This window comes from Polypterus senegalus, chromosome 2 (genome assembly GCF_016835505.1).
Source record: "Polypterus senegalus isolate Bchr_013 chromosome 2, ASM1683550v1, whole genome shotgun sequence".
In the NCBI taxonomy this organism is placed as follows: Eukaryota; Metazoa; Chordata; class Cladistia; order Polypteriformes; family Polypteridae; genus Polypterus; species Polypterus senegalus.
In genome coordinates, this window is record NC_053155.1 from 98,972,099 (window position 1) to 98,984,676 (window position 12,578).

Here is a 12,578-nt window from a genome sequence, read left to right on the forward strand (position 1 = left end):
AGCTTCATCGAAAAACTTATAGCAGCCACAGTATCAAGCCGAGAAATCATACCCTCGTAGAACAGATCACAAGGAGGTTTGGTGCAGTGAAGGGACCAAAGGGGCATGCGCAGGGGCATTTCTAGGAATTGCTGGGGACTACTTGGGCATCAGGGACGTTGTCCCTGTTGGCGTTTTCCATCCAATATATTAAAATTAGTATAGTATATCCGATAGTATATTATTAGTACAGTATATCCGATGTATTAGTATTCCATCGTTCCACAGTCCACCGAGTACTGTATAAGCAAATGGAAATACACTACAATACCGTTCTCGTTACTTTAACAAAGACCTTGCGCTTGAACAATGACCATAGCAAGCGAACAGCATTTGCGGTCCCTTTGAGATCGATCATTTAATGTCCATTATTTTCTCTGCATATAGCATTGTTCTGCTATATTTATCACTCAAATTACACGAAATATAGTGAAACTCATTTAAATATAGACAAATTCGTTTGCTTTTCGTCAAACATGATGTCGTTTTACAACTTTGGAGCAGCTCTGTATTCTCACTAAACGTGTGCGCGAGCCGAGGTGGGCGGAGTTATCAAAACACGATGATTTTATTGGATGGCAAGAAGGACGAGGTTAACCAAGGAAAACTAAGCGAAAAAGGAAGCAACACTGCGTCACTCGGACGAGGGTAAGTATTGTTAGTAAAGGGAAGAAACAAAGTACAGTCGACTTAACTAAACTACGAGAAATCAGTGAATAGGTGTACGGGATGTATGGTCGAAGGAGAAAATGATGTTAAACTGATGCTGGTTTTGTGTCGGTTTTTCGGGTTTTTAAAAGGAGATCTGTTTGCATGTGCGCGCCTGTTTCTTGCTAGTTTTTCAGCATATGTAATTCAACGCAAGCTTTGATTTGTTAAGTAAAAAAGAGGAAAACATATGCAGCTCCTGTATATTTTTTTGATATTGGGCGTTTTTTATATGCCGTGGCACTTTAAATTTTTTGCGAAGTTCACAGCATAAAATTCCCAAGACGAACACGCTTTTTGGTCGAGACAGCTTTGCAAAACACGACTAGACAACGACACGACCACACGAATCGAAATGTCCCTAAACTGGCACATAACCGAAAAATATAGACAGGAATTCCTGTGTAGTAAGTAACGTTAAGCTCCCTAAGTGTTCTGTATATTCTGTTTGTCCCACGTCAGTCTCTCCACACAGTCCTTTTTGTTGCTTAGCTTGCGTCTTCTGTACTCTGGTCCGTTTCGATCTTGGCTTCAGTTGGCCTTAAACAGCGCTAGTGGTAGGTGTCTCGTTTCAGCTGCCGTCTTGCCAAGTGAACGGGCATTGCTAACCTTATATTTTAAGTAGTTTGACAGTTAGAATTCATTACAAACTGACCTTTGTATGGAGCTTTAAAATGCAACTGGTTCGCTTGAATGCGAACGTTTGTACATTGCTGGATAGTATTGTCTGTGCTTGCTTTCATTATCTTATGGAATTCTTCAGACGTTTCTTATGTAGTCTGCTGCTGTAAAAAATCTGTTTTTTTCGTTTCTTCAAATTAAACAATAGAGCAGAGGTAATAACAGCACTCGTTACTTAGTCACGCTTTCTTCATTTTTGAAGTATATGCTAATACATGCCCAAAGCATCAACATATAGTATTTGACTAATGCTATGCGTTTCTGCCTGGTAACTTCTCATAGAGGAGGCAAAGTAACCTTTCATTTTTTAAATGGGAATCTTGTAAATGGGAGCTGTGTAATTTATGAAAACATTACTGCTTTGTAGAGTGAACTTCATAAGTTTAGAGGGCACCACGTCAATGCATATTTTTCATCTATTAATTTTCCAACCAGCTGCCTTAACTATACAGTATATTTATTTTGACAGTGTTGGTATGGTGGCACAGTGGTACCGATGCTGCCACGCAGCTACGAAACCCCTCTTCCTGTGTGTATGGGTTTCCTCCCAGGTGCTCCAGTTTCCTCCTACAGTCCAAAGACATGGCAGGTTAGATGGATTGACGATGCTGAATTGTCCCTGGGTGTGTGTGTGTGTGTTCACCCTGTGATATACTGGCAGCCTCTCCAGAGCTTGCTCCTGCCTTGCGCCCCCTGCTGCCTGGGATAAACTCTGGCACCCCCTGAAACCGTGTTCAGGTCTAAGCTGGTTAGAAAATGGCTGACTCATGATTGATAGGTAGATCATTATTAACTATTAAACATTATTTAAATAAACTATTTCTGAATCAGAAAAAAATAATCATAGTCATATAGCAATCAAGACAATAACTTTGCAAGATGCAGAATATGATTGTAAAGAGGGAGTGATTTATAAAATTCAAAAACAATGGACGTGATGTCCTAGCTCTCAGTGTGAAGAGTTCAGAGCTTTACACAAAGAAATGTGCTTTCCCATACATAACATGCTCCAGGCAATTTAATCCTCTTCAGTGTCATGTGAGGATGGAGCCTTTACTGTCAACACTTTGGACAAGGCAGGAAGTTAGATACATTTTTAGATACATGATGCCTTTCATTCATAAGTAAGCACGATTACTATAGTGCTGGTCTGTCTTATTTTGAACCGCAGTGGTCAGAATCTCACACAATAGTCCAATTAGTGTTTTACAAGTGTATTATAGAGAGAACTTATTTCCATTGTGAAGGACGGCCAGCATCTTTACCAGGACTTCAGGATGGAAGGACATGGGGTGACAACTTATACAGAGCTTTATATCCCACAAGACGCTAGTTGGCAGTGAGCCCGGGCTCAGATTCCCACATGGGTGCCCATAGGGAATGTCGGGTATTGTAGTCCCAGAGGACAGCCCTGTTGGATGCCGTTGGTGCTGCAGGATTGAGGAGTCTCTATGTTATGGGGTTTCCACCACACCCGGAAGAACTTACAGACCACATATGCAGAAGATCGGAAGCACTTCTGAGGTGGCTTAAATAAAAGGAGCTGCCTGCCTCACATCAGAGAGTCAGAATCGTGAGGAAGCAGTGACCTGCGAAAGAAGGAAGGAAAAGAGTTGTGCTTATTGTGTATACATGTGGCTATAAGGGTGGGAAATGCTTATCAGGAAGAGTTTCCCACAACCAAAAGATTCTTTGCCCATTTAACTTGTATCTGTGCCTGTTGTGTTGGGTGTTTGGGGCTCTGGAGCGTCCCCTACTGTCTAAACCATACATGTTTAACATGATGAGTCACCTTAAGTGTAGTTTATAGACATTATTATCCAAAGTTACTATACTGTATATGTAATAGTTTGGTTGATTTTGTATGTCGGATGCCTTCCCAGAGGACATTATTAACTTTGTGCTTATTACATTCTACATTTTAAGTTATTTATGTGGGCAAGGTAGCTCAGAAGTTTAAAAATTGATTTTATGTAATTTTTGGATGTGATTTAGATGTCATCCCCTGAGATATCATCACTGTCATGGGGACACATGAAGGTCAAAGGCTGTGCTACTGCATATAAGGATTGTAAAGTCTGGCCTGGAGGGAGTCGTGCCTGGGATTGGAGAGAAACCGGTACTGATGTAAGTGAACAGATCAAGCTATCACAATGTTTTATGCAAAAAATTTCATAAGTCAGTGAAAAAGATCAAAACATTTGTCTACTTTCAGTAGCTAGACCTGAAGTAGTGGAAAGAAATAGAGAGGCAGAGCCAGAATAGATATATTCAGTGATTGACTGGAATCCAAATCCAGAACTGACCTCCCAGTTATTTTATGAATCCTTGGAATCTTCTTGAGGCCGGCATTTTGAGATCTTAGTGTGTGCTTTGATTTGTAAGTCATGATAAGTTCAGTTAAGTGAGCAGGGCCTTGGTCATGTCAAGTTTTATATGCAAGAAGGAGGATTTTGAAATCCCCTCTGTGCTTAACTTGAAGCCAGGGACTTTTGTGTTTTTCTTACTTTCTAGTTCTTGTAATGATTCTTGAATTAACAGAAAGATTTAGAGAGCCAGTACATAACACATTGCAGTAGTCAGTCCAACTAGAAATAGATACATGGGTTATTTTCCAATATCCTTCATTTTTAGAAAAGGTGTTAAGGTCTTTCCAATATTTTTAAAATAAGAAAAAAAAGAAAGTTTTGTAAAGTGCATTTTCAAAGACAATTCCTAATGTTGTGTGCTAATTCTGGACTAGAACTGTGGTTTTGCTGAAATCCACATCACCTTGCGAATGTCCAGCCTTTTGTGTGCGAGGGCCCAATCGCCCCATCGGTAACAGCACATATCACACAGACGCGACTTTGAAACAATCAGCCAAACCAGGACAGCGGGATTTGTGTCGTGCTCTATGTCCATACTGTACTTCCATATTTTGAAACCCTTGATAATGGCATCCACAGTAAATAGACTTAGTAGTATGTAAAGAATGTAGAGCAGTGCTGTTCTAATGGAAACTTACGACATGGAAAAGTCTATAACCTTTATATATGATTTGATACTATCTGTATGTGTGGTGTTCGCGTCAATACCTCGACTCAATACAAGTTAGAACCATGCAATGGGACTCTACCTCTGTAGCTAGAACATAACGTGGCAAACGCGGACGCAGTATTGCATGATTGGCTAAGAATGTTCGAATGCTTCAGTGACGCTGCTGGACGGCCGAGTATAGTAAGTCAGTGTTGGTTCGAGCAGATAACATTAAGTTCGGTTGGTTTTTGGAACGTAGGTTTGGTGGGGCGTACTTTCCAGGATTAAAATCGTCGACTGATTTAAACCCTTCGACATCTCCAGAACTGTAATTTAGAACATATCTCCATTTGCTTGGTACGTTAAAATCTATCTTTGGGCTGTTCGGTTTTGGCATCCGTCCTTCTGACATCTGTTGGCAAACTGAGTAATGACGGCTGGGTATTAACAACGGTCATTGTTTAAATTTTAGCCGATCTCAGATCTAAAATGACCACGCCAACATAATTATTACTCCGACTCTGATTAGAGTCGTAAAATACGTTTGTTTTGAAAATTTGTTTGCTGGAAAAAATCAAATGAGGTGCGCCAAAGAGCTGAGTTCACGTCTCGCAGCCCCGTTTAAACAGGAAGCTCTTCATTACATCGTCCGAAAAGGTCTATTGTAAGCACAGATCAGTGCCGTGATAACAAAATCATTTCAAGGACTTAAAAAACAAATAGTTCTTTGCAGAGAAACTATTGATTTCACAAACGTAGAATTTGTAGCCTGATACAATCGGGCTCCCAGTCGCTATTTTACAATATAAAAAAGGCAAAAAGTACAATTCTAGAATTCACAGCCTTGTCGGAGTCTTACAACAAAATTAATGAAAGAAAAAGATTACATAACCCAAAGTTAGAACATCTCCATTAAGGGGTATTTTTTTTTTTTTAAGGAGGGATAGCGATTTGTGAGCCGATGCTTCTTACCAAAAAGCAAATGAACATCAAATCAAACTGTCCACTTAATGGTGGATGACTCGGGGGAATTCAAGGCTTGTTGTGGTGTTAAGACAGGCAGATGAAAACAGAAACAAATAAAATTCAACATTTAAAAAAACTCCATTGTAGACGCTTACTATTTCTCCTTTCAGCACCATCCGGGAGTGCAGCCTGCGGACTTGGACGAGGTCTTGAGAAAAGGAGTAGAGATTCTCATTATTGGACGTGGAATGAGCGAAGCTTTACAGGTGGGGGAAACACAGTCTGCACTCAGTTACATCTGAATAATTCTACACTTTGTGCTACTACTTTATTGTAGTTTAATTTTTTTGGTAACTTTCCTGACCCATGAATTCCAATTCAAGGTCCCAGAAAACTATCCCTGTTAGACCTTACGTAAGAGTGTCCATCACACTCCTGCATTGCTAGTTTAGAGTCGTCATGGAACGACGTGTGTAAAGACTGAACAGTACTCAGTACGTGTAATAACAAACCTGACCTTAAAAAGAAATTGAAAGCAAAATCGAGGGGTTCCTGTAAGGCAGGGGTCATATGGCAAAATACAAATAAGAACAGCTGTTGCAGTAGAAACCAAGTCTGCTTTCCATACGAGAATTCTATAGTCCTGCTCCTCCTTACTCGGAGACAGCTTGGGGCTCCCAAGGTTAAAAACATAGGAATTAGTTATTTTGTTATGATTTGAGAATTATGAGATACTCGGTTTATTGAAAGAATGAACAAAGCACAGCCAGTTACTGAATCCCCTTAAGTCAATTACACTGCATTAAGCAACACAACGTCCGGTCACTAAAAATAAGAGGTGACTGGAATCCATATGTAGACACGGGACGGGGTAAGCACTGAGCCTTCAGTCCCCACCCTGAGAATTCAGACACACATGTTCAGTGTTCCCTCAATTTTTATTGAGTACTTACTGTTTTAAGATCAATTTATTCTGTCTTTGGTGCTGTGCTGTGGTATGGTGGTCCCCCATGGACTTTCAGGCACCGCAGCTACATTGTCATGCAGTTTAGAGGCAACATAAAATGTAAGAATGCGTTACCAGCGTTTAAAACTGAACACAAAAAATACCAATTGACATTCGACTCGCAGTACTTGCTGTCTTTTGGGTTTAAACATGGCCTAGTAGCAAAGTATACTTTTTAACTTTGCAAACAAAATAGATAGATAGATAGATAGATAGATAACAAACGAACCATCAAATAGTCTACTGTTTCATGAAGAAAGAATCAGTTTGTCCAATGTAAAAGTAAAAAAAATGAAATAGTTTAGCATGGAGTGTCAGTAGGCTTTGCGCCCTACGAACCAAGTTACCCAAACTATTCTCTAACACTTCAGTTGTTATTCACCGCTGTCATGCTGATCTTCCAGATCAAAAAATGGGTCATTACGATAGCAGTAGATGAGAAAGGCTGGGAGCTTTTTTTTTTTTTTTAAATAGAAGGAAATTCTTACTGGCTTGTGCTGTCCGAGTTTTTAAAAAAAAAAATGAAAAGTAAATAAAAGCAAGAAACAAATGAGACAGACGGTGGGCTCATCTCATTTGTTGTGCAACATGCGCCATCAATCAGAGAGGTGGGCTCAGACATACCCTAAAGTCAGTGCTGCTCACTTTTACATTCTGGGGGTGGCACAGGAGCCATTGTGCCAACAGCAGCAGGCTCAGGGCCGTCGCCTACTTGTAGCTGGCACCCCGCTGTACCCCACATTTCAGCGCTAGGCCACCTCATCTTCACACCATTTGTGTACCCCTCAGACTTTGTTCTTCACATTTGAACCATTCTCTATATACTCTTTACCTTCTCTTGTCTGTACAGTGCCTCACTGCTCTATGTATTTATATGGATCTGATTACTTACAATTAACTACTCAAACACTGCCATTTGTGCATTTAATTGAAATGTAAGCAGCTCAGGTCCAGTGAATAACCTGAAATGGTGCAAAGGCAAGCAATAAACTGGCAAGGTTTAAAAACGACTTACAGCTTTTCTACAGCAATCAAAGTTAAGTAAACCTCAACAGTTGATGCGGGCAGTTCCTACAGGTGTCCAGACCTTTGTTGATTACTTATAACCCCAACTGTGTTGCTACACCTTCTGAAGTAAAATGTGGACAGTGCTTCACCACAGCAAGTAGGATATTTCTGCTGTCGTAATGGTGAGAAAAAGGAAAATGACAAAGATGGACATATCATTGTAATCCTTACAAATGTAGGGCTTTCCTTTTGAGAAATTGCAAAATGAAAACCATGGAGCAGATAGGCGTCTGGTTATGGTAATTTGATCCCAAGACACTAGAACTATAAAACTGCACGTTTTGACGCTTCAAAGTTATAGCATAAGCAGTACTTGCAGAGCGAGAGTAGCAGTGGGTCATTCTGCCAACTGTGATCAGAATCTGACTTGAGCATAACGATGTATAAAGATGAGCTGTGACATGTAATACGAATAACCAATCGTAGACAACCCTGAACCTCGGCTCTCTAATCATCTTGAGCGCTTTACTGTATGTGGCTCAATGGAGGTGGAATCTTTGATAAAAACAAATTCTTTAAACTCGGCATATGTATGTGGAAATTGCATATTTTACTAATTAAACTGAGCAGACATCAGAAACAGTTTATTTGAAAGAAGACACACTTGTCCATGTAAAAATAGCATTAATGCTTTTGATAGACTTGTGGGTTGATTGCAACAAACACAACTTTGAAATATGGCCGTGTCCTGCTGCTGGAACACGTTGTGTCTTAAGTGGCTACAGTAGTTGTGCTGCTGGTTATACTTTACAAACTCCTAGAACTTTGGACTGTGGGAGGAAACCACATGAACAGACGCAGAACATGGAAACTCCATGCAAGGATTCCTCAGGATATGAACCGCAATCTCCTTGTTGCGAAGCGGCGGTGCCACTACTGCACCATCCATGCCGTTTTCAACAACATTTAATGTTTCCATAAATTCTTACTTGATACATTCAGTCTTAAAGGTAGATTTTGTGTTCAGCTAGAAACAGTCTATCAGTCACTAAAAGTTCTTCAGGAAATCAAACATTTTTGTGTAGTGTAACCAGAGCACAATAATGATAATGATGATTGAAAAACCAACGTTAAAAAAATCTATATATAAAGACACCAAAATATCCATTAAAATTTAGCATAACCCATTTTTGACATTTCGAGTATCAAGCCCGGCACAGAGAAGTGTTTTCCTCAGTAGAATCCAAATGTGGTCAGTGGCGTTTTTTTTTTTTGTTTCGATTTAAGGAATGTTGGCTCCCTCTTATTGGTTCATACCCCTACAAGACCACCTTTGTCTAGGCGCTTCTGTTCAGATTTCAGGAATTTCCTATCTGTGCACACTGCAATTCAACTATTCATATTTTTCCATATACCCACTTTTTTTTTTTTACATTTACTGCAGCTGTGTTTTATTGTATTAGTAAGAGAAGATTTCTAAACAACAAAATGTATAAATTTTAATAACTTGTAAAATGTCTTTTCTTCTTTTACTAGGTGCCTGTAAATACATTAGACTATGTAAAGAAGCAAGGAGTGAATGTTAAAGTGTTTCAGACTGAGAAGGCGGTCAAGGAATACAATGATTTGGCCTGCCAGGGTCACAAAGTCGGAGGGGTCTTTCATTCAACATGCTGAGGAGTTGAAAAGAAAAAAAATGCTGCTTGCAAACATCTCCTGCATGTGCAAAAACCAAATTCATTTCAAGGCAAGCAAAATGCACATTAGATTTTTTTAGTTTTAACATATTTGCTGTGTCTGGAAAAATGTAATTTCTCCGAGTGACCTGTGTATTTAACTTTTCTGCAGAACAGCCACCTACACTGGCAGAGTAAAGTCAGGATCCGAGGGACATCTCTGAAATTAACTTTACACAGTAAACATGCAATGTACAGTTACATTAGTTAACATTCTAGACTTGAACCCTTTAACTTTAAACATTGCTGGGCTCACCAGAACACAAGGGGCAAAAGGATATAAAAAAAAAAAAGAACAAAATGAAGTGTGAAGTGGAAAACATTCATTTAATTCTGTCACTGCTAATGTAAGAATAAAATGTGTGTGTATGTGGAGAATATAATGGCCACAATATAAACAAGGATATTGAGAGAACAACGTATTGTTTATCATACAGGAGGAAAGACGTCCATGTTGACTTTTTTGTTTGGTAATTCTTTTAATGAGATCACCACACACATGCTTACCATCTGTACAGGAGGAGTCTGTGACGTTTCAGCAATAAAACTCACTGCCCAGGCTCTTCATGTGTTTGCCATCTCATTGTTTCTGTGAGGCCAATTCTTGCTACAGCTGCCTGTGTACTCTCTTTAGCCAGTGTCACAGTTGACTTCAGGAATGTGCTTAAAAATACAATGTTTTGATTTAAATGTTTCATCTCTCACTTTGTAACTTGAAAGTTTTACGATTATAAGAAAGCAATTCAATGATTCAATAATTTTATAAAAAGTAACCATTTAAGTTTATTTTACATAATTTACAAGAAACAAACAAAACGACACTATGTCTGATATCTTTTCCAAATCTCTGTTACCAGGATGAAGACTTGTCAGCGCCTGGCTGGTTTAGGCATTATGTACACTTTGACAGGTTTGCTGAGAGGAATACTTCCCTCAATGCAATTCTCAGTAGCTTGGAAAACTTCAGTGCTCTCACTCCAAGCTGACTTAGGAGAATTGATTTGGCATTTGCTAGAGTTGTATGCTAAAAGAAGCTGGACGTCAATCTGACAAGGCTCTGTAAGAAAAGTGAAAAAAGAGTCATTTAATTTATCAAGTACCCAAAACAGCCAAATACAGCATCTAAACAAAGGCTTTTTATATTCAATGAGTCAAAGGGTCAACTAATTTTAAGAAGGTTGAGTCAAATGAAGAACATGTTGCTTCAAGGTAACTTCATAGGTTATAACACGGCCTCCATCTTGTGTCCACTGGTACCAGAGAAAACACAAACAACACAAACCTGAACTGAGTAAGTGGGTTTGAAAATGGATAGAGTGGCGAGTTAATGCTGTCAAAAACTACTGAAGCACCCACCAACAGTAAAATCTCAGGAGGAAGTAAAGCCACATTTTTAGGTATGTTCACATGTAATGTGCTTATTGGGACACCTATGTCTGTCTGTCCTCATACAACACGATGCATGCTGGTGGGCCAATTTTGTGGAAATTCAGCACACTTATCGTTTAAGGAAATTTGTCATGAAAGTTCAACTTACACTGACATATCCTGAACGGATTACACAGTTTTAAAATTTCAAAATTTCCCATTGAAAAGCTTTGGCAAATTTGCAAACATGTCTTTCTCTTAAAATGGAGAAACATCCTGTGCGACTTAAACTACAAATTACTGTTTCAATTTTACCTTGGCAGTGTTTACACCAACTTGTATAGTTTGAATATTTTCCACTTTTTAACTTCCGATAGCTATTACTGATGGCAAACAGATCCCCAATACAAGTGTATGAAATATCAGCAGACAGACTGCACAGGTTTGAACTCGCAGTTATTGGCTAGTTGAGCAAGCAAGACTGCAATCCTCTGTTGGCATATCCAGCTGGGCACCCTGGAAACCTCAGCATCACCAAGTTATATCTGCTTTATAAAAGTCTTCCTAGCTGCTTCACTGAAAGCAGAACAGAACCAGGGTACCAGTAGTTGACACCTTCCAATTCTTAAAGTCTCAACAAGTAATAAAACTTGATCTTCCTAACCGTAAAAGTACAAGATGCAAGCAAGGAAAACAAAAGGTCCTGCAGATATGAGTGAAGTGCCCCATGACATACAAGATGTTGTCCACAGCACAAATGAACATTTACTTTGTATTTATCTTATGCTTAACCAAACTCACAGCTCCATTATCTGCTGAATACAATGAGTCACCATTTTACGTGTAATAGTGTGACTAAAACTCCAACTGAAAAAGCTTAAGAACTTGTTAAACTGCGGCAGCATCGCCAAGACCAAGAAGTAGATAAAAACAGAGTACTAGCCCTTATTTGTTTCCACATCAGCCACTGTGAAGAATCACGTTTGTCCATTTGTGAAATTGCCCCCCCCAATGCCCTTATCCCTCTCTGATGATGACAAATTAAAGCAGGCATTAAACAAATGCCTGCTTTAATTTAAACAAAACAAAAGTGGGCATACATATTTAATGAATGTCCCAGTTTGGGACTTTGAAAATCTGGTCACCCTATAATTTAGCATAAAACTACCACAATAATCTGATATCCAGAATGGTCCCTTGCGGGTCCCAATATCTTTGCAAGTCCCATTTCATGGAAATTAAAAACAGACATGCTCAAACAAAGAAGCATTGTTCTTTTTAAGTTATTTGTATTTGTACAGTATGTGTTTATGTGTAAGAGAGAGTGGTCTTTGAGATGGACTAGAGGCTCGCCAAGGCCTGTATTCATCCTTTTGCCCAATCCTCTTCAGATTGCCTTTGGCCCCTGCAATCCTCAAATGGAACCAACCTGCTAAGCTCAGTTCTGTAGGGCAAAGTGGACACTGCCACCAATAAAGTTAATAAAGTAGATTTGATAGAGATGTAGACATGCAGTTTGTTTTCCAAAGTAAGGGACCAATCTCTTCGAACCAGGACAAGCCTGTACTACATCCGATAACAAAGGTGTAAATCAGAGTTGAACGGACATCTGCAGAGGCCCCTATTGAAACTTCTTAAGCCAGAAGGTGCAAAATGGACTCAAGCAAAACAAACAGCTGAAAAATCGATGAATAACAAATGTGACGGACAAAATAATGCAAGTATGGAAAGGCACTGGTTTTGTAACTAGAGTGGTGACTTTAATCCAATCAAGAGAGATTCCACCTTCTTTTATAAACCAGTTACACTCATCTCATCTAGAATTTTCTGAACAGTGACACTGTACTCCTTGGAGCATCCCTCGGGACAGATGGGATGAAATGTAAGTAATCAACACAGACCTCAGTATTAACGTTTGCAGTGCACCGTCTGTTTTAAAATGTATGTAAAATGCATTGCATTTGTCATTCCAACAGATGGTGCATCACAAACATTTGTAGTAATGCATTTTATGCTGTACTGAATGGCAGGTAATGGAGACATAGCAA

General features: G+C 39.3%; 2 protein-coding genes across 2 annotated transcripts in view; one reads left to right on the forward strand and one right to left on the reverse strand.

Annotated features, from left to right (window-relative positions):
• Positions 1 to 595: 595 nt before the first annotated feature.
• Positions 596 to 9,724, forward strand: aamdc (adipogenesis associated, Mth938 domain containing). Its single transcript, XM_039744234.1, has 4 exons — positions 596 to 687; positions 3,424 to 3,555; positions 5,583 to 5,678; positions 8,963 to 9,724. The coding sequence occupies exons 2-4, from the start codon at positions 3,424 to 3,426 to the stop codon at positions 9,101 to 9,103; spliced, it is 369 nt and encodes a 122-aa protein (XP_039600168.1). The 5' UTR covers positions 596 to 687; the 3' UTR covers positions 9,104 to 9,724.
• Positions 9,725 to 9,917: 193 nt separating this feature from the next.
• Positions 9,918 to 12,578, reverse strand: part of ints4 (integrator complex subunit 4) — a 40,961-nt gene continuing 38,300 nt past the window's right edge. The window contains exon 23 of the mRNA XM_039744233.1: positions 9,918 to 10,219. Within this exon, the coding sequence (XP_039600167.1) occupies positions 10,032 to 10,219 (188 nt within the window). The 3' untranslated portion in view covers positions 9,918 to 10,031. The remainder of the gene's footprint in view (positions 10,220 to 12,578) is intronic.